Source organism: Dasypus novemcinctus, chromosome 18 (assembly GCF_030445035.2).
Source record: "Dasypus novemcinctus isolate mDasNov1 chromosome 18, mDasNov1.1.hap2, whole genome shotgun sequence".
NCBI classification, from domain to species: Eukaryota; Metazoa; Chordata; class Mammalia; order Cingulata; family Dasypodidae; genus Dasypus; species Dasypus novemcinctus.
Genome location: NC_080690.1, coordinates 15,560,562 through 15,583,058, shown reverse-complemented (window position 1 = coordinate 15,583,058; position 22,497 = coordinate 15,560,562). Strand labels below are relative to the sequence as shown.

The 22,497-nt window shown below is 48.3% G+C and overlaps 1 protein-coding gene across 1 annotated transcript in view; it reads right to left on the bottom strand.

Moving 5' to 3' along the window:
* Positions 1–18,824: 18,824 nt before the first annotated feature.
* LOC101425791 (C-type lectin domain family 18 member C) overlaps positions 18,825–22,497 on the bottom strand; it is a 40,736-nt gene continuing 37,063 nt past the window's right edge. The window contains exons 8-13 of the mRNA XM_058279530.2: positions 22,368–22,460; positions 21,903–22,009; positions 21,147–21,276; positions 20,751–20,847; positions 19,792–19,883; positions 18,825–19,248 (exon numbers count right to left, since the gene is read on the bottom strand). Coding sequence (XP_058135513.1) covers positions 19,211–19,248; positions 19,792–19,883; positions 20,751–20,847; positions 21,147–21,276; positions 21,903–22,009; positions 22,368–22,460 — 557 coding nt within the window. The 3' untranslated portion in view covers positions 18,825–19,210. The remainder of the gene's footprint in view (positions 19,249–19,791; positions 19,884–20,750; positions 20,848–21,146; positions 21,277–21,902; positions 22,010–22,367; positions 22,461–22,497) is intronic.

Genomic DNA, 22,497 nt, shown 5'->3' with positions numbered 1-22,497 from the left:
GTTTTGCATACATATACAATCATTATCATAATGAAACAAGAAAGAAAGATTCATGACCATTATAGTCCTTGTTTCTGTAACTGGTCATGTGGTAGAAGTCATATTTATCACTACCTTCTTCCACTACCCATTCCATGTTTCCATTACCTTCAGCAAGCACTTCAGCTGGCCGTGGTTCTTTGCCAGTTAGTGTGACCCAAACTTTCATTCCTGAAGATTTGGGGCCAATTGTTAGTCCTGCTTGGATGGAGTTGTTGTAATTTTCCATTGACTTTAATCATAGGACATGGCAGTACTAGGAGATGCCCTAGAGGATCTCCTGTATTCCAGGCAAACTCTTCTTTACCCCCATTATGTAGATGCAGTCCTAGTTCCCCTTGATAGTAAGGATCAATCACCACAGCCAGTACAGTAATTCCTTTCTTTGACTGTTGATTCAGAGGCAAGAGGAGCCCAAAGTGGCCAGGTGGCAGTTTTAACATCCAGTTCAGTGGAATCATTGTTGTGTTCCCTGGTGATAGCACTCCTCCTTTTGGGACTAAAATCTGTAGGCCAGCAGAGTTTGAGGTTGCAGGGACAGGAAACAAAAATTTTCCTAGTGGGTCACTGAGAGTAATAGTGAGTGGTGCCACTCCCATTTCCACCCCTTGATTCCTGGACCCATGGATCCTGGTTATGGGAGAAACAGCACCATAGAGTGGATGCTGATTTAAAGCATACACAGTCTCCTGGAGAACATTGTCCTAGCCCTGCAAGGTATTGCCACCAAGTTGGTGCCATAATTGAGTCTTCAAAAGGCCATTCCACCATTTTATCAATCCAGCTGCTTCAGGGTGATGGGGAACATGGTAAGACAAGTGAATCCCATGGGCATGTGCCCATTTCGACACATCATTTGCTGTGAAGTGGGTTCCTTGATCAGAAGCAATGTTGTATGGAGTGCCATGGTGGTAGATAAGACATTCGGTAAGTCCATGGATGATAGTTTTGGAAGAAGCATTGCATGTAGGAAATGCAAACCCATATCCAGAGTATGTGTCTATTCCAGTTAAAACAAATTGCTGCCCCTTCCATGGTAGAAGTGGTCCAATGTAGTCAACCTGCCACCAAGTACAAGGCTGGTCACCTTGAGAAATGGTGTCATATCAGGAGATAAATGTGGGTCTCTGCTGCTGGCAGATTAGGCACTCAGCAGTGGCTGTAGCCAAGTCAGCCTTGGTAAGGGGAAGTCCGTATTGCCGAGCCCATGCATAACCTCCATCCCTACCTCCATGACCACTTTGTTCATGAGCCCACTGGGCAATGACAAGAGTGGCTGGGGAAAGAGGCTGAGCATTAGCCACAGAGCAGGTCACCTTATCCACTTGATTATTAAAATATTCCTCTGCTGAAGTCATCCTCTGGTGAGCATGTACATGGGACACAAATATTTTCATGTTTTTTGCCCACTCAAAAAGGTCTATCCATGTACCTCTTCCCCAGACCTCTTTGTTTTGTTTTGTTTTTAAAGATTTATTTATTTATTTAATTTCCCCCCCCTCCCCTGGTTGTCTGTTCTTGGTGTCTATTTGCTGCGTCTTGTTTCTTTGTCCGCTTCTGTTGTCGTCAGCGGCACGGGAAGTGTGGGCGGTGCCATTCCTGGGCAGGCTGCTCTTTCTTTTCACGCTGGGCGGCTCTCCCCACGGGCGCACTCCTTGTGCGTGGGGCTCCCCAACGCGGGGGACACCCTTGCGCGGCACGGCACTCCTTGCGCGCGTCAGCGCTGCACATGGCCAGCTCCACACGGGTCAAGGAGGCCCGGGGCCTGAACCGCGGACCTCCCATATGGTAGATGGACGCCCCAACCACTGGGACAAAGTCCGTTTCCCCCCCAGACCTCTTTGTCACCAATTTTCCAATCATGTTCCTTCCAAGTCCCTGACCATCCAGCCAAACCACTGGCAACAGCTCATGAATCAATGTACAGACACACCTCTGGCCATTTCTTCTTCCAAGCAAAATGAACAACCAGGTGCTCTGCTTCAAGTTCTGCCAACTGGGAGGATTTGCCCTCACCACTGTCCTTCAGGGATGTCCCAGAAAGGGCTGCAGTGCTGCAGCTGTCCACTTTTGCGTGGTACCTGCGTATCATGCAGAACCATCTATAAACCAGGGGCTGCAATGAAAGTCCAATGAATGTTTTTTTTTTTTTTTTTAAAGATGTATTTATTTATTTAATTCCCCCCCCCCCTCCCCTGGTTGTCTGTTCTTGGTGTCTATTTGCTGCGTCTTGTTTCTTTGTCCACTTCTGTTGTCGTCAGCGGCACGGGAAGTGTGGGCGGCACCATTCCTGGGCAGGCTGCACTTTCTTTTCACGCTGGGCGGCTTTCCTCACGGGCGCACTCCTTGCGTGTGGGGCTCCCCCACGCGGGGGACACCCTTGCGTGGCACGGCACTCCTTGCGCGCATCAGCGTTGCGCATGGCCAGCTCCACACGGGTGAAAGAGGTCCGGGGTTTGAACCGCGGACCTCCCATATGGTAGACGGACGCCCTAACCACTGGGCCAAAGTCCGTTTCCCCCAATGAATGTTTTGATGAATTCTGGGAGATGTTGGCTGTCCAAAGATGAGCTGGGAAATTCTCTCTCAATGCTAGAATCACTTCCCCTTTTAAGGCATTTAACTGATTGGGTTAAGCATCACTCATTGCTGATGGCGATCTCCCTGATTAATGTAAATCTATGATTTACCACTGCAGTGAAGTCAATGGTTACTAAAGTCCATAAATGCCTTGTATTACAGTTAGCTCAGTGCTTGCTTGACCAAACAACTGGGAAAAATTACCTGAACAAGTTGATACAATAGCCTAACCATCACACCTGGGTTGTTTCCAACTTTTGGCAATCATGAATAATGTCTCTATGAACATCGGTGTTCATAGAGATACAGATGTCTGTTCATGTCACTGCTCTCAGGTCTCTGGGTATATATACCCAGTAGTGGCATTGTAGGGTCACATGGCAAGTCTATATTCAACTTCTTTAAGAACTGCCAAACAATCCTCCACAGTGGCTGTACCATTCTGCATTCCCACCAACAGTGAATAAATGTTCCTATCTCCCCACATCCTCTCCGACACTTGTAGTTCTCTATCTTTTTAATAGTGGCCAAAATTCTGATAAGGGTGAAATGATATCTCATTGTAGTCTTGGTATGCATTTCCCTAATTATTAGTGAGATTGAGGATTTCTAGTGATTTTTGCCATTTGTATTTCTTCTTTGGACAAATGTCTATTCAAGTCTTTTGCCCATTTAAAAAAAATTTATTATTAATTTTTCTCCCATAGGGAGAAGGCCCTGTTGACATCTGTGCATGCTGTAATAGGGTTGATTGTGGTATTCCGGGCCCTTCTAGGAGGCTGCCCTCCGTTCCTGTAAGCCAGAGGCAGAAATCTGCCTGGAGCCCCAGGCACGTGACAGAAGAAGTAGACGTCACCATGGGGCCACTGGTCTTCCTGGGCAAGGCTGCTGACACAGCACGCAGGGGTGGACCCCTTCTGTTTACACCTCTGTGGCCTTGACTTTAGACCTGGCCATGCTGGTAGCCTTGACCCTGGCTGCCATTGTCCTGGGTCTGGCCAAGGGGTGTCAGGCTGCTTCCCACCCTATGGTGTACCCTGTGTCTGCTTCCCAATAAAAGAAGGGGAAAAAAATTTTTTTCCTGAATGTAATAAAAAAATAAGTAAATAAAAGAAGAACAAGGAGAAGGTGAGGAGGTGGAGGAGGAAAGGAGGGAGAGAAAGAGACAGAGTATATAATTTTGGTTTTCCCAAAGGGCACTCAGAAAATGTTCTTCATAAGTGTTTGGGTGCCTCTAAATTTCAGTAGAGAACTTGTAATTGGTCTATCTGGTGGGTTCCAAAATGAGTCCCTCCTCCTTCGTGCCCATTTTCATTCTGGGAACTGAAAAATAAAGGGAAACTATTCTTCAAAAAAAAAAAAAAAGTGTCCATTTGTTGTGTGTTCTTCTGTTTCTGCTTATATTCTTGTCAGTGGGACTGGGAATCTCTGTCTCTTTTTGTTGCATCATCTTGCTGCACCTGCTCTCCGTGTGTGTGATGCCACTTCTGGCAGGCTGCACCTTTTTTTTCGCATGGGGCAGCTCTCCTTGCAGGGTGCACTCCTTGTGCCTGGGGCTCCCCTATGCAGGGGACATCCCTTCATGGCACAGCAGTCCTTGTGTGTATCAGCACTGCATGTGGGCCAGCTCATCACACGGGTCAGGAGGCCCTGGGTTTGAACCCTGGACTTCCCATGTGGTAGGCAGACACCCTATCAGTTGAGCCAAATCTGCTTCCCTTTTGCCCATTTTTAAATTGGGTTGTTTGTCATTTTATTGTTGAGTTGTAACTTCTCTTTATATATCCTGGATATTAAATCCTTTTCGGTTACATGATTTCCAAAAACATGATTTATTTTATTTATTTCTCCCCACTCCCTCATTGCTTGCACTTGCTGTGTCTGTTCATCTTCCTTGTTTCTTTAGGGAGCATCAGGAACTGAACCCAGGACCTTCAATGTAGGAGAGAGGTGTCTAATCACATGAGCCACCTCTGTTTTCTGCTTTTTTGTGACTCTCATTATGCTTTTCTTCTTGTGTTTCTTGTTGTGTCGTCTTGTTGCATCAGCTTGCCATACCTGCCCATTGCACCAGCTCACTGTCTTCTTTAGGAGGCACTAGGAACCGAGCTAGGCGTCTCCCATGTGGTAGGTGTGAGCTTAATTGCTTAAGCCACATCTGCTTCCCTCTAATGCATTTTTAATCTCATCCATTATGTCTTTCATTCCCATTTCTCATAAGCTCTGTTACTTTTCTTTTCAGGTTTGCAAATTGTTCTGTATGCTCATCCAGTGTCTTCTTAATTTCCCTTATTTCTTTAGTCATATTTTCCTTAAATTCTTTGAGTTGATTTAGGAGATTTTTGGATTATCATTGATTAATTGTCTTAAAATACTGTGTTTCATTGGGATATTTGATTTGTTCCTTTGGCTGGACAATTTTTTCTGTTTCCTAGTATGGCTTGTAATTTTTACTGATGTCTAGGCATCTGAATATGTTGGTGAATATACTCTGATAGTTTTTCTCTCTTTGCCTAGTGTGTGTGTGTGTTTTCATGACTCTTCTTTCATTTTTGTTTCAACTTATTCTGAGTCTTTAAAATTGCCCAGCTTGAGCCACAGTTGGGGGGTGGGCAGCAAGAGCAGCCCCGCATGGGCCTGGGGCACATGGACCCCTGGCTCCCTGTGGGGCACCAGACATGGGAGTGGGAGCCACTCATCTCTGGCGGGTGTGAATCATGAAAGAGTCATAGCTCCTATGGGACTTCGTCAGCATTGTTCAGGACAAGACTTTCTAAAGCCAACTATTTTCTAGTTGGAAGTTGGAGATTTTTCTCCAAACTGGCAAACACCTATCGTGTGGCATGGCTGTGAGGCAGGGCTTGGAGGGACATGGTCCTCAACCTAGGAGCTCAACATTGCTACTGCTGAACCCTGCCTTTCAAGGGATCAGCAGGTTGTTACTGAAACAACATCTAATCCAGAATCCAGTCAGTCTCTGGAAAATTTTAGGTGTTACTTACTATTTCAACACATCAAGTATGAAGCAGAAGAACAAGGACAGGGATGAATCCAGGGGGAAAGGTCCTGAAGATGACACAGAAGACCAGAAGAGCACCCTGCAGCATCATTCGAAAAAGAGAAGGAGGAGACTGCCCATCTGCAGTGAGCACTCATGCATAGACCACTCCATGCTGTGGAGCAGGTGCCCATACCCTGTTGGTGGCACCTTGTGAGCTGTTCCCTGGCTGGAGTTTGAAGCTCCATTTCCCAAAAGTGGAGGAGGACAAAGAGTCAGATGGGCACTGATTTCAGCTGATTAGTGAATTTGTTTGGCTGTATAAATAGATCACACAACTCAACAATAAAAGGGCAAGCAAAACAATTATTTTATTTTATTTATTTTTCATTTTTTTCTATTTATTTTTTTAGTATTACATGAAAAAAAATATGAGGTCTCTATATACCCCCCACCCCAAAACAATTTTTAAAATGGGCAAAAGACTTAAATAGACATTTCTCCAAAGAGGAAATACAAATGGTGAAAAAGCACATGAAAAAAATGTTCAATATCACTAGCTATTAGAGAAATGCAAAACAAAACTACGAGATGTCATTTCACAATTCAAAGAATGACCATTATTAAGAAGATAGAAAACAGTAAGTGCTGGAGAGGATGTGGAGAAAGAAGAACATTCCTTCACTGTTGGTGGGAATGTAGAATGGTGATGCCTCTGTGGAAGACAGTTTGGTGGTTCCTCAGGGAGCTAAATATATAAATTCTGTATGACCTGGCAATCCCTCTATTAGGAATATATCCAGAAGAACTGCTACTAGGAATATATCCAGAAGAACTGAAAACAGTGGCATGAACAGACATTTAAAAACCAATGTTCATGGGAAGCGGATTTGGCTCACCTGATAAGAGCATCCGCCTACCACATGGGAGGTCTGGGTTCAAACCCAGGGCCTTCTGACCTGTGTGGAGCTGGCCCATGCACAGTGTTGATGCATGTAAGGAGTGCCATGCCATGCAGGGGTGTCCACTGCATTGGAGAGTCCCACGCACAAGGAGTGCGCCCTGTAAGGAGAGTTGCCCCGCATGAAAAAAAGTGAAACCTGCCCAGAAGTGGCACCGCACACATGGAGAGCTGACGCAGCAAGATAACACAACAAAAAAGAGACACAGTTTCCTAGTGCCACTGACAAGAATACAAGTGGACACAGAAGAACACACAGTGAATGGACACAGAGAGCAGACAACTGGCAGGGGTGGGGAGAAGGGGAGAGAAATAAAAAGAAAATAAAAACCGATGTTCATAGTAGTAGTATTCACAATTGCCGAAAGATGGAAGCTAGCCATGTGTCCATTAACCAATGAATGGATAAACAAAATGTGTTATATACACATGATGAAATATTGTGCGCTATAAAAGGAAATGAATTGGGACACATAGGATAACAAGGATGAATTCTGAGGTCATGCTGAGTGAAATAAGCCAGATGCAAAGGGACAAATATTGTATGGTCTCACTAATACGAGCTAAATACAAAGAACAAACATATGGAGTTAAAACCTATAGGTTACCAGGATAGGATGAGGGCTGAGAAGGGTACTGATGCCTAATGTATATAGAATTCTTAATTAGCTTTACTGTAAAAGTGTGGAAATGAATAGAGTTGATGGTAACGTATTACGGTGAGTATAACTAAATGGCTGGTTTATAAATGGGATTGTTGCTGAAAGGGTAGTTTAGGGAAGTAAATGTCAATTGATAGAAAGTTAGAGAATAATCTAGGGACTGAATAACATAGTGAACCTGGAAGTGGATGAGGATTGTGGTTAATAGTTCAAATACAAGAATGTTCTGTGAACTACAACAAATGTAGGTCACTGTTACAAGGTGGTAAGAATACAGCGATGCATGGGGAAAACGCAATTAACCTAACTTAACAGCAATATTGTAGTGTTCTTATGTCAATGTGAAAGAAGGTACTATATTAACACTAAGAGTCAATAGTGGGGGGGGTAATGGGATTTTTTCTTTTGGGCAAAGGAAAACATTAAAAGGTTTACTGGGGTGATGACTGCACAACTCTGATGAAGGTGAGAGCCACTGAATGTACATTTTGGATAGAATGTTCCAAGGCATAGGACTGTATAACACAGTGAACCATGTGGTGGAAGATGGACTGTGCTTAACAGTACAAATATGAGAGGGTGCTCTCACGAAGTATAACGAATATACATTACTAATACATGGTGTTAATAATGGGAGGATATGGAAAAAATACATCCAATGTGCACCGTGGACCGTAGTTAGTGGCAATGATCTGATGATGTTCTCTCATGATCTGTAACCAGTGTTCCACAACAATGTAAAATGTTGGTGGAGGGGTGATTTATGGGAATTCTGCACATTATACATGACTGTTTTATAAGCTCACAACTTATCCAATAAAAAATTAATATTAATTTTAATTACCCAGTTTAACTTATCAAAATCAGGCTAGGAAAAAAAATCAGGTTAGGGAACTCACTGATGCGGGGTAGATTTTCTCCCAGGAATTTGAGTTGAGACCTAAAAGTAGTTGCAGTTTCCCAGGCTGCTGGCAGATTGCACTTGAGTGAAAATTTCCACAGATTTTTCTTTCAACCTTTGCTTGCCGGTGTTTCTGATCTGACTGGAGTTGAGATTCAAAGTGGGCCCTGGAAGAACTCTTACCATTGATGTGGAGGCTGTGGCCATTGGAGGTTCTGAGGGGACGGAGAGGGAAAAATAGGTGTAATGCCATGTTCAGGACTTGGGAATTGTCCTAAATGACATTGCAATGACAGATACAGCCCATTGTATATGTTGTAATACCTTACAAAAATGTGCAGAGGAGAGTGTAAACTATAATCCATGCTCAGTGGCAATGCTCCAAGGTATGTTCATCAATTGTGGCAAATGTACAATACTAATGAAGGATGTTGTTAATGTGGGAAAATATGGAGGGGTAGGGAGTGAGGCACATGGGAATCCTCTATCTATCTATCTATCTATCTATCTATCTATCTATCTATCTGTTTTTTTTTAACAGAACAAGTATATAGTAAAAGTTGTGAACTTACAAAGCAAACATTCATAATGTCATACAAGGGTCTCATACATCAACCCTTCACCAACACCTTGCATTGTTGTGAAACATTTGCTACAAATTATGAAAGAATATTGTCAAGATCCTACTACTAATTATAGTCCTTATCTTACATTTGGTGTATTTCCCCTCCAACCCACCCTAGTATTATTTTTTAAATATATTTTTATAACAGAAGTTGTAAGCTTACAAAACAATCATGTACATGTGCAGAATTCCCAAACAACACCCCTGTATTAACACACCACACCTTGGTGGAGTAGTTGTTACAGATTATGAGATAATATTATCTGATTATTACCAGGTCCATAGCATACATTTGGCACATATTTTCCTCCATACTCCCCCATTATCAACACAGTACATCTTTGGTATAGATGCAAGAATATTACATTATTACTGTTAACCACAGTCTATAGACCTCTCCAGTTGTATTTTTCCCATGTTTCTCTACACTCCCACCACCCTGCAATAGTGATGTACATCTGCTCTAGCTCACAAAGGACACTCTTGCATCTGTACCATCAACCACAATTCTCATCCACTTCTGGGTTTACTGTGCTTTTCAGTCCTTAGATTATTCTCTAGCATTCTGTCAAATGGCATTTACATCCCTAGACTACCATTTTCAGCCACATCCCTATTAATAAACCAGCTGTTACTCACTATAATGTGTTAACATCAACTCTGTATATTTCTGCACTTTCACAGTAAAGATAATTAAGACTTCTACACACATTAAACATAAGCAGTCCATCTCAGTCCTCCTCTTATCTCCTTTAAGAATCCACCATGTACTGCCAGGTCTTGAAGATATTTTCCTACATTTTCTTCTAGAAGCTTTATGGTTCTTGCTTTTATATTTAGGTTTTCTATTCATTCTGAGTTAACTTTTGTATAAGGTGTGAAATAGGGATCCTCTTTCCTACTTTTGGCTATGGAGATCCAGTTCTCTCAGCATCATTTTTTGAATGGACTGTTCTGCCCAAGCTGTGTGGGTTTGACAGGCTAGTCAAAAATCACATGACCGTACATGTGATGGTTTGTTTCTGAACAATCAGTTTGGTTCCATTGGTCTATGTGTCTGCCTTTATGCCTGCACCATGCTGTTTTTGCCACTGTAGGTAGGTAATATGATTTAAAGTACAGAAATGAAAGTCCTTAAAGATGTTCCTGGCTATTCAGGATGCCTTACCCTTCCAAATAAATTTGACAGTGTTTTCCATTTATTAGAAAATGCTGGTGGAATTTTTATCAGGATTGCATTGAATCTATATATCAATTTGAGTACAATCGACATCTTATGATATTTAGTCTTCCAATCCATGAGCATAGAATGTTCTTCCAATTATTTAGGTCTTCTTCTTTTTAAGATTTATTTATTTCTCTCCCCTTCCCCCCACTCTCCTGTTGTCTGCTCTCTGTGTCCATTCACTGTGTGTTCTTCTTTTGTCTGCTTGCATTCTTGCCAGCAGCACAGGGAATCTGTCTCTTTTTGTTGTGTCACCTTGCTGTATCAGCTCTCTGTGTGTGCAGCACCACTCCTGGGCAGGTTGCACTTTTTTCATGCAGGGTGGCTCTCCTTATGGGGTGCACTCCTTGCGTGTGGGGCACCTCTATGCAGGGGACACCCCTGCATGGCACAGCACTCCTTGCATGCATCAGCATTGTGCGTGGGCCAGCTCACCACATGGGTCAGGTGGCCCTGGGGAATGAACACTGGACCTCCCATGTGGTAGGTGGATGCTCTATCAGTTGAACCAAATCCACTTCCCTATTTAGGTCTTCTTAAAATGCCTTTTAACAATGAGCTGTAATTTTCTGAATATAAATTCTTTACATTGTTGGTTAAGTTTATTCCTAATATTGGGTCATATTTTATTTTCACCACTCTTTTGACACTTTTAGTTACTTTATTGATATAATTTTCATTTCTAGACTCTCTTCCAGGTCTCTCTCTCCTGTCTTTTATATTCAGGCTATAGCACACACTTTAGTATTTCCTGCAAAGCTGGTCTCTTGGTTACAAACTCTCTCAGTTTCCGTTTATCTGTGAATAGTCTAAACTCACCCTCATTTTTGAAAGACAATCTTGCCAGATATAAGATTCTTGGCTGGAAGTTTTCTCTTGCATATTTTCTCTTAAATATGTCATACCACTGTCTTCTTACCTCTATGGTTTCTGGTGAGAAATCAGCACTTCATCTTATTGGGTATCCCTTATATGTTATATATTGCTTTTCTCTTGCTGCTCTCAGAATTCTCTCTTTGTCTTTGGCATTTGACATTATGATTAGTAGGTGTCTCAGAGTTGGTCTCTTTGATTTATTTGGATGGAAGTACATTGTGCTTCTTGGACATAGATATTTATATCCTTCAATAGGATTGAGAAATTTTCTATTATTATTTCTTCAAATATTCCTTCTGCCCCTTTTCCCTTCTCTTCTCTTTCTGGGACACCCATGACATACATGTTTGCACATCTCTTGCTGTCATTTAGTTCCCTGAGACCTTGTTCAATTTTTTCCATTCTTTTCTTCATCTGTTCTTTTGTATGTTCACTTTCAGAGGCCTTTTCTTCAAGTTCACCAATCCTTTCTTCTGCCTTCTCAAATCTGCTATTATATGATTCCAGTGTATTTTTAATTTCATTTACTGCACCTTTCAGTCCCTTAAGATCTGCTATTTTTCTATATATGCTTTCAAATTCTTTGTACTCATCCAATGTCTTCTAAATATCCTTAATCTCTTTAGCCATCTCATTGAATTTATTTAGGAGATTTGTTTGAACATCTATGATTAGTTGTCTCAACTCCTTTACATCATCTGCAGGCTTATCTTTTTCCTTTAACTGGGTCATAGCTTCCTGTCTCTTGGTGTGGATTGCAAGTTTTTGTTCGTGTCTCAGCATCTGGCTTACTAGAGTATTTATTTTGGGTGCAGTTTTTCTCTTTAGGTTAGGGCTTTCTTGCCCTTTCTTCCTTGCTGGTTGTGTAGTAGAAGCCAAGGATGTAGTTGGTGCTATAAGCTATGGAGCCTCAAGCTGCCCACATTGCCCCAGGGACTGATGAAGCTTTTCCCAACTTTCTCCTTTGCCAGGGGTAGGGGCAGAGCCACAGCTGTGTGGAATAATCCAAGGCGTGCAGGCCTAGACTGTAGTTACCTAGAGAAACTGATGAAGTTTCACATCTCTTCTTCCTCTGCCTAGGGTGGGCATGAAGCTGCAGGTGCAGGCAGCAATCTGTATCATGCAGGTCCAAGATGACAGCAGTTGCCCCCATAGATTTCCAATTAGTCAGTCTGTGTCAGCCTAATATATCTGCAGTTACCTGGATAGGCTGGTGCAGGGCCCACTAGCTTCCTCCCTGCTAGAGGTGGGACTGAAGCCTAGACTAGGCTGCCAGCCAATTTGGGTGAAAGAAACCGGTCTTGGCCATCAATATGATTTTCAGTCTGCCCAACTTCCCTCATGCTGGAGGTGGAGTCAAAATGTTGGCTACTGGCCTCTTTCTGACTTGGACAAGTTCAAGCTTTAGCTTTACTTAGGGTATGGTTTACACAGCCAAGTTTATTAACTAGTTGCTGAAGTTGGTGGCCAACCGTCTCTTCCTCCCCCATTTTTGGGAAGTGGAGCTTCCAATTCCAGCCATGGAACAGCTCCTGAGGTGGCTTGTGCCTCCAATGAAGGATGGGCACTGGCCTCAGGGCATGAAGCACTCTACTTACAAATCTTCTCTGCAGATGGACAGTCTCCTCCTTCCTAATTTCAAGGAAGTGGCAGGATGCTCTTCTGGTCTCCGGAGCCCCAAACAGGTACTTTAGATAGCACTGGGTGATTACTAACTGCCCTGTAGCAGGAGCTGACTCTAGGTGCTCCTTACTTTGCCACCATCTAGCTGGCTGTCCTTCCTATATTTTTTATGTAACATTTATATAATCTAAGTTTCTTTTTTAAAAAAATAAAAAAAGTATATTTTAAAAAAAGGAATAAACAACAACAACAAAAACACACACACACACACACACACAAAACCAAAGTGGACTCTGCTGGCCAAATTCAATGAAGAGAAACCACTTTCTTCCTCCACTGTACCCTCCCTTTTCCCAGCAAGGAAGACATCCATTCCCCTCTCAGTCAGCTGCAGTGGGTCGTGGGTTTTATCCATGCTGCATGCCTTCCAGGGTGGGGGACAGGTGTCCTTCTCAACTACTGTGGGGATTTGTCGTTTTGGGTTCTTTGTCTCTGCCCTCTGCCCTCCTGGGGGTTGTGTAGCACTCTCCTGGTCTCTTGATCCCCAAGCACATTCCTCAGACAGCTTTTGGCCCTTTCTCCATTGTTTTTGTGAGAGTTGGACCCTCTCTGCCTACTCTGATGCCGTCCTCTCAGAACTCCCTTAATAATGTCCTTTGAGTCACAAAAGTTTCAAATCTTGACGAGGTCCAATTTTTTTTTTGCCTTTATTTTTTTAATGTAACATTAAAAAAATATGAGGTCCCCATATACCCTCCACCCCCCTCACCCCACTCCTCCCCCCATAGCAACAATCTCGTCCATCATCATGAAACATTCATTGCATTTGGTGAATACATCTCTCAGCACTGCTGCACCTCATGGTCAATGGTCCACACCACAGCCCTCACTCTCCCACAGACCACCCAGTGGGTCATGGGAGGACATACAATGTTCGGTAACTGTCCCTGCAGCACCACCCAGGACAACTCCAACCCCCAAAAATGCTCCCACATCACATCTCTTCCTCCTACTCCCTACCCCCAGCAGCCACCATGGCCACTTTCTCCACACCAAGGCCACATTTTCTTCAATTACTAATCACAATAGTTCATGAATAGAATATCAGTAAATCCACTCTAATCCATACTCTATTCCTCCATCCTGTGTCCACTCCACATCTATATCAAGAGGGGGCTTAGATTCCACATGGATGCTGGATGCAATTCTCCTGCTTTCAGTTGTAAGCACTCTTGGCTTCCTGGTGTGGTGGTTGACCTTCTTCACCTCCATGTTAGCTGAGTGGAGTAAGTCCAATAAACCAGAGTGTAGGAGTTGCAAGTCTCTTGAGGCTCAGGGCCTGGCTATCACATTGTCAGTCCAGAGATTCAGGTCCCCTGGGTATACATTTAACCCCAGCACCAACTACAGTTCTGGTAAAAGTAACAGGAGAGGCTTGTGGACACAGACCACATCTGAGTCCAGCTCTGTCACACAGAAACACAAACTCCAAAGTAGGGCCAACTGACATGACACTGAACTCCATCTGCCATAACCATAGAACCTGTGGGTCTCTATAGCCCTCAGAAGAACCAATACCTAGGGTTGTATCTACTTTATCTGTCTCTGGGACTCTGCTCAGGTGTGCATAAGGGCAACCCCTCTGATAACCTCCCGGCTCTTTTTGGAGACTCATAGCCATATAAACTCATTTGTCCAATTTATCTATTTTCCTTTTATTGCTCATGCTTTTGGTTACAAACCTAAGAATCTATTGCCAAATATAAGGTCATGAAGATTTTTACCAAATAGCTTCTTGCAGTATACATGTCATTCTCATTTGTGGATGCCCAATATCTGTGTTTGGATGCCTCCTTCCTGCCTCAGAAGTATCCGCCAGTTTTGGGGAACAGCCTACCTCCCTTGAAAAATGCTGAATGCCCTTCTCTGTCTTCCTTTCCCAGCCTCCCTTGCAGGTGGGGCCTGGACATATGATTTAGTTCCTCCAGTCAGATCCACCTGCCCCAACTTTGCATGGACGCTGCAGATGTGAAAAGGTGGCATTTTGGCAATTGACAGTGGCAATGGCAGCGGCAACATCCAGCTTTTAAAGGTGGTGGCACCTCCATCCCACCCATCTCTGTGCCCAGCAGAGGCCAAGGGGTCTTTGCCAGGCCAGCTCACCTGGTCTCATCCAAATACAAGTTCTCCAACCCTTCTGGAGTTCACGGTAATTAACCAGTATCTTCAACAAGTGGCTTTTTTGCTTAGAGTAACCAGAATTAGTTGCTTAGAACTAAGAACCTTGATTAATACAAAAACAGGCACTAGGAATGGATGAAGCAAGAAATCCTAAGGGAAATGGGAGCCATCTCAGGCTGGTAAATAGCCAGAGGACAGTGATAATCCAGCTAGCATTAGTGGACAAGACATCAGCAGCCCATGCCATGCCACAGTGAGACAGTTAATCCTGTGGGCTCCCAGAACAAAGTGCCCATCAAAGGCAAGGATTTCAGGGACCCACTGGATCCTGTCATAGTTGTGTGTAAAGATCATGCTGAAGTCAAGAGTGGGTGTGCTAATGGCGCCGAACAGCTTAAAGGAAAAGGACGAGCTCAAAGTCCAAATTCTCAGCTCAAGGCGTGGTTAGAAAACCAGGGAATTTTTATATCTTGCAGCTACAAGACTAAGAGTAAAAAGTCAAAGTTAAATCTTTGATCCAATGGTTATAAAATGACACTATCAGGTGGATTCATACCCTTGATAGTTCTTTAACTGGGAATGAGTGGAGAGAGAGTGGAGACCAGAAACTATTAGAAAGGGGCTCTGTGGGAAGCTCTGGAAGACTTAGGTACCCACACCCTCACTGCACCTCCCTCGCCAGCCAAAGCAACTCCTCTTTCCCATGTTGAAGATCCTGGTGGCAGAAACCAGTTAACATTTCCTTAACCTTCCTTCCAAGACCTAGACCTTGTTTCCCAGACTCCCTTGCAGTGAGATGTGCTGAGTAGCTGAGGGGTGGCCAGTGGCTATGAGTGGGAGGGACACTGACCACTCCCAGGCCTGGCCCACTCATCCTCCCTCCACCCTCCTGCTTCCAGAGTCGCCACCTAAATGTCATGCCAGGTGGCCTGGAAAGCCATATGCTGAAGTGGGCATGGCCTCGGTCAGCCTGGTCCCTCGCCCCTACTACACACTCTCACCACTTTAGGAAGAGGAGGAAGACTGGCCCATAACAGACCCCAGCCCAGATAATCACAAAAAGGAGGGAGTGCTTGAAAGATGTAGATGAATAAAGGGAGAGGTTGTGAACACGATGCCTACTGGTGCTGGAGAAACAGTGGTGAGAGGGAGCTGGAACAAGAAACTAGGGGCGTAAATAAGGCTTCTTACTATGTGAATTATTTAGGAGCTAGGATTCTGAAATCTCAGCATATGATGCCGAGAAATGCCTTTTCCCAGAGGTGCCCGCCAGGGCGAAACACCTAGTGACAGAAGGAGCCAGAGCCACGATGTCCCCCTTTCGGGACAAAATGTCTCCTGATACGTCCATTCACACCACGTAAATATAATCCTGGAGAGCAATTCTTAACTCTTGGCCAAGGCCAGAGGCAATGCCCAGTGGCTGCCTCATGCTCTGGCACGCTAGGCAGAAGCAGCTTCGATTCTTCACATGCGCAGTCCAGAGAGCGGAGGACACATCTGAGAGCACCACAGGCATTCCATACGGGTCCACAAGGAAGATCTTAGGACTTTCACACTCATCTTTATTGTTACCTTGTAAAGGTTTTGTGTCTCTTTCATAATGTACCATACGTAATATTTTAGTATTGTAGTATACATGCATATAATCCACAAATACAGACATTTTGGAGGTACATACTCATATTTTTACAGGTAGAGGTTTGCAACCAAAAACATTTGGAGAGTCTATGGGCCACCATGTTTGTGACCCAGAAAAAATCGCTGCCTTCTAGAACCACATTTTAGAAAACCATCTTGTATCAGAAGGCACTGCTAGGGATCCTCTGCCCAGTTTTGGGGGTGGGGGTAGGGGGAGAGCTCTGGAAAAGGATTCCTTTCTCCTTAGAAGCCCAGACTGCTCGTTCCACATTCTTCTCCCTTGCACGTGGGACTCTATCCGGTTCCCCGTCCCCCCAGTCCAGGCCCCACCCAGCTGGCCTACTCCTCTCTTTCCCCTAGGGAAGCTAAACACAGGGCGGGGCTTTTGAAGGAATAGACCCAAGGCCCATTGGCTCTCATCACTTCCCCCAATACATGAAGGAAGCACCATGAACTTTCATAAACTCTGGAGAAAATACACACCCTGACTTAGAAGAGTTGACCATATCAAGGAAAACTAAGTTCTCCAGAAAAAAATCCACAGAGAGACATATTGTAAATCAGGTTTTGTTAAGTTTTCCAGAAGAATTCACTAAAAGGACCACTGTGAGTTGAAGAATCTATATCTCAATCACTACCCGATCCCTTTGTCAACACATTTTGATCTTCCAGACTGGATTTTCTTACAGGAGTGTTGGGCATCCCAGAACAGAAGAACCAGGAGTGCCTGATGGAATGAACGAAAAGCTCCAGGGAAGAAGCATGGCTGGGTTAGGTCTTACCAGGGTGCTAGGGCCTCCGGGGACACAGCCTGGCAAGGAGCTGTGAGAAAAGGTTAGTAAGTGAGCAAAGAGCGGGACACTGAGTTCCAGGGGAGGCACAAAGGTTCCCAAACATTCCCAGGTCCTCACACCCTGAGGCTGCTCACCTGCCCACCCCCATCTTGCGGAGTCGTCCTTCTTTGGAAGTCCCGGGGCTACGGAGACCGCAGAGGTGAGCGGGCAGGGTAAACCCCACGCCCCGCCTGCTTCCCAGGGACTACCTTGGGGAGCCTTGGACCAGGGGCGAAGGAGGGAGCCCGATAGCCGGTCTTCCGCGCGGCCCGTGTCTACGCCTGCCTGGCCGGGGGAGGAGACCTCACGAGGGACACCTGCACACACTCCCCCTGCCCAACGCGCGGTCCCCTGGGGATGGGAAGGCTAGGACCCGAGTCTTACGCCTCCGCCCGCGCGGCGCGCCCCACCACGGCGGCGGCGCAGGCGCACTGGCGTCTCAGGCGCGCCTCGTAGCTGCGCGGCGTCCTCGCAGCTCTCCGGGACCGGCATGGGTGGAGCCCCAGAACGCCCTAGCTCCTCAGCGGGCGCGGCCGTGAGGCGCGGGGCCCGGGGGGCGGAGCACCGAGGGAGCGCCGGCGAGAGCGGCCCGCAAACGGTCTTGGGTCCCCGGCTGGCCACGGACCCGGACGCAGGTGCGAGCTCACAGCGAGGTGGGGGGGGGGGGGGGGGCGGGGCCAGCGGACTCGCGCGCCGGGGCCTGCGAGGCTGCGACTGCGCGTGCGCAGGCCTAGGTCCTTCGGCTCGCCTACCGCGCCGCGGCCTCTCGCGGTGTACTCGCTTGTGTGCGGGGTCAGGTCTCCGGGCGCGTATAGAGGCGCCCTCTGCAGAGAGGCTGTCTCATGCATCTGGGAGAAAGCCTTGCGGCTGGATTGCAGGACATACCGGTCTGGACCAGGCGGGCGATTAGAGACCCCTCCCGCCACCCACGAGGCGGCGGACGCCGTGGGCGAGCCGGCCCGGGAGGCTTGAGTCCTGCCTCTTGCTGGCCGCATTGGCCAAATCCCAGAGCAGGGGTGTGGGGCTTGGCCCTGCGCGGCTTTCGGGCTCCCTCCCCTTGCAGGGAGGTTAGGATAAGTTGGGGACGTCTGTGTGAACGTCCCCGCGTGGGCCCACTTTCTGGCCAGGGCACAAACAAGCCCGCCTCCCCTATTGGCCCAGTGGACATTCTGAACCGCCAAAAGAATATGGAAAAACTAAATGATAGCCAGACCAACTGGAGTGAATTCCTAGCTGTGTGACTTTGGGCAAGGTACTACATTTCTCTGTCTTCATTGTAAAAAACAGGACACATGAAAAGTGTGAGGGTTTAAAAGAGTTAATAAAGGTCAAGTGCTTATTACAGTGCCTGACACGTGTATGTGCCAGCGGCGATGTTTGAGGAGCAGGACAAGGGAGACGCTCCAGATGCTGATTCCATCTTCCAGCACCCCACCAGGGGAGACAAGGCATACACACACCATTTCCCAGGAGTTCAAAGCAGATTCTCCTCTACCTGCTTGGGATCCAGCTCTGGGAGCAGCTGGCATAGAAGATCCCCGCCCTGAGACAGGGGCATCCCTTCCTGCCTCACTGGGGAGCCCGAAAAGTTCTAGAGGGTGACCTAGGTCCAGTGAATGAGCAGGGAAGGGACGCAGGTGGGAGGAGGCACAGTTTTTTGAATGAGGCTTGCTAGCCTGACCAGTTCATAACTTAGTTTAATTCTCTGGGGGATGCAGCGTGGGCAGTGGGGATGCTCCAGCTGCCCAGGAAGGTCTGGACAGGAAGGTCTCTGCTGGCCGTGGCTTCTGCTTCAGGGCACAATTGAGACCATCTTCCCAACCAGAAGCAGGTTGAGGGGCTCAGGCTCCTCTCCCCCATACCATGCTCCTCTGCTCCGCCCCCCACCTTCACGGGCCTCACTGCCACCCCGAGCCCGACTCCCTGCATTGTGCAGGGTCTGAGACCTCCTTGGCTGTTGGCCATGTGGTCGGTCCCAGCCTGGCCCTTGCTGCAGGAAGGTGTGGAGATGGGCAAGCAGGACCGATGCTCCCAGGGGCTGTCACAGAAGATGCCTGGCCAGTCCTCAGGACTCCGGATCCCACCGGGAAATGTGCTCCTGGGCTGCACAGGAAGCAGAAGAGAGCGAGGGTCAGTGGCAGCCCAGGCAGCCCCAGGATACTCTGCTGCACTTGGTCCAGGGGTATCCATGGCCATAGTCCCATGCGGAAGCTCCAGGCCCTTCCAGCAGATGCCGTGGGAGCAAATGGTGCCAGGCCAGGTTCACCTCTGCCCCCCACCACGCCCTCCATCGGTCTCTAGGGAATCAGGGAACACCAAGTGACCAGACAGATCCCTGAATAACAGCTTTAGTGGCAGAGGAAGGGGACCTTGGAGAAATCACAGGCCGGGCTATAGTTCAGTCCTGCCTCTGCGTGGACTTGCTATGGGACGCTGGGACCACCTTTCTCCCTCTGGGCCTCAGGTGCCCACAGGTACAACACTGCCCTGGGCGGGATGTCCTCAGGGGCCCTGCGTGCTTAGACTTGCTCTGCACCTGTGACCTGTATATCCCAGCATTCTGAAGCAGGTCAGCATGTACCCCTGGAGGTGTGGTGTGGGCAGGGGACAGAGGCTGGAGGAGGAGAGCCTTGGGAGGGCTCTCACCAAACTGGCAGATGTATCTGTTTCGGGTTTTACAGCGTTGGTCGTTCCAGTTGAAGGCAGCGGATGCCTGCAGCTCCACGCAGTTGCCGAACCTGCCGGGTTGGGATGTCGGGGTGCTCAGGGTGGAGAAATAAAGTTAGGAGTCTGGGAGAGGCTTAAGTCCTCAACCCCAGCAAGACACCTGCGCCTGACAGGTGGGGCTCCTGGGAGCCCTGTGGGAGCCCACCCCAAGCTCCCATTTTTGCTCTCCAGACCAGTCCAGCTCATTTCATTGAAATAAGGGGGGTCCCCAACCAACCTGGGTAACAGCTGGCCAGTGGGGATGGGTGGGGAGGGGATGGGTGGGGACCAGGAACAGACAAGTCCTGTGGCCTTTCCTCCCACCAGGGGATGGGCCAGATGTAGGCCTGGCTGCCAGGAAGGAGGCCCAGTGATCCCACAGTCTGACCACCTCCAGCTCTGTCACCCCTGCCCAGGGCATTCCTGGGCTTTGAAGACGAGGGCAGGGCTGCATAACCTTCAGGCCCTGAGCACATGCTGGCAGTGCGTGTGTGCAGAAACAGATGCAGGGGTGCATGGTGAGTGGTGGAAGAACACAGTTCAGTGGACTGACACTGAGGTCAGGTGGGGAGGTGGAGGGAGGGGTGGACGGATAACAGATGCAGGGTGGGTGGATGTGAGAGGATGGGTGGATGGACGAGGTCTTCTGGGATTCCCCTTCTTTCGTGGGAGCCCCTGGAGGCTGGAGATGTGCCTTCTGTTTGCATCTCCCTCTCCCCAGTGCTGTGCCCACACCCAGCCGTCCCCAGATTTCCTGGGCACCAGGTAAGGCCCAGACCCTCCGAGGGCTGGGCCAGGCAGCAGTCTGGGTGGTTGGTTCTTCAGGGGAGCCTAAAGGCTCAGCCAAGCAGGCCCAGGTAAGAAGGTGCACCCCGGGACAAGAGAGCACCCAGACTCACCCCTGGTTGTCAGGTTGTCCAAAGGCAAAACTGGTAAAGGACTGGAGCTCCCCAGTAGTCCAGCGGAAGGCACCCTTGGCAGTCTTGTAGGTGAGCCCTGGGCCAGGCATCCATGGTTGGCCACCCACCCAAGACTCCCTGACCCTCATCAGAGCTCTAGTTCCCCTGAGAGGAGGGGGCCCAGTCCCCAGCCCTCAACCCCCCTCCTCCTGGCCCCTCAGCCTCACAGGAGTTTCTCACCAGCCTGACTCCTGGCTCCATTTAGGGCTCCAAGCCCTTGCCTTACCGTGGCCATCAGCTGGGGTACCCTGGCTTCCCACCCCAGGAGTCCTGGGGTAGTGTGGGGCATTCCAGCCCCCACACTCACGGCAACCCCCCAACCTGCCAGGCACTCACCAATCCAGAAGTTCCTGGAGTCAGAGTCACTGTTGGTCACCTCGTTGGTGGTCTCCAGGTGGCCCAGGTAGAAGGCGAGGATGTCCTGCACTTTCTGGCTCTCGATCTGGGCCAGCATCCCGCCCTTCTCCTGGAACCCCCACCCCGGTCAGCCAGGCAGGGCCCCCAGAGCTCAGGCCAGCCCTTCCACGGCTAGGGTGCTACATGGGGGGAGGGGTGCTGCATGGAAGGAGGGGTGCACACACTGGCCTGGCCGGGCTATCACCCCCACCTCTGACAGTCTCCTGCTTCCTAGGTGAGGGGTCCCCTTAAATCCCCCTCCCTGCTTCTCTCTGCACACAGGACCCAGACGCAAGCCACAGGTCCAGGCAGGGGCTTGTCCTCTGTAGGGCTTTGTTTCACCTGCAGTGTCTTAACCACGTTGGCACTGGTTGCCAACATTAAGATACAGGCTCTGGCACATGAAAATCTGAATTCATGGCTTCTCTTGAAAAATCCTGAGCCCCGGTCACCCTGAATGCGCACTCCTGCAGGGACCCAGCAGCTGGAGCTGAGTCGGTACAGCCTCTGAGTTGGGGACAGGTGAGCCCTGTCCCTGCGGTCCCTTGGCTCAGTAGATGACCTCCTGGCTTCCAGGGGCCTCTGAGTCTCACCTCTGCATTACGCTAAGGAAGAGACTGAGGCCAGTGGAAGCCCCAGGAGCCACCTCCTGGTGCCTGAGGCCGGGGGACCTGGGGAGGGCAGGGGCACCGACACCTGGCATTCCATCTTGGCTCCGTAGTAGGTGTCTGCCTCCGAGGACACCACGAAGCAGTCCCCGTCGATCCTCAGGTCACAGGTGTGGAAGGGAAAGTGCACCTTGGCTGGGAGAGGGCGAGACCTCAGTGTCGGGACCTCAAAACTCTTACCCTCTTCCACCGTGCCTGGGAGCTCAGCTCCAGGGACCCCTTCCTCCGGCCACCTGCTCCAGGCTGGAGAGCGGGGGAGAGCCAGAGGTGCGCTGGTAAACGGTTAGCACCCAGCTCTGTAAATACGTGTGCTTTGTAGTGTGTGCTGGTTTGGGTGGTGTAAAGAGCCCCACCACGGCCCCTGCCAACGTGATGCCCGAAGCTGGGGAGAGATGTGCACTGTGCACAGCGGGCTCCTGTGAGCTGGCTCCAGCCACCCTGAAGGGGGGTCCTGGGTGGGGCCCTCTCACTCGGGGCCTTGGGCAGGACTCACTGTCACACTGGGCTCCCCCGTAGCCGAGGTCGCAGATGCAGGAACACTCCTCTTCCCGGAACCGGCCGTGCACACATTGCAAGCTGCACCGCACTGCCGCGACAGGGCGCACTCAGCTCCTCAGCCAGAG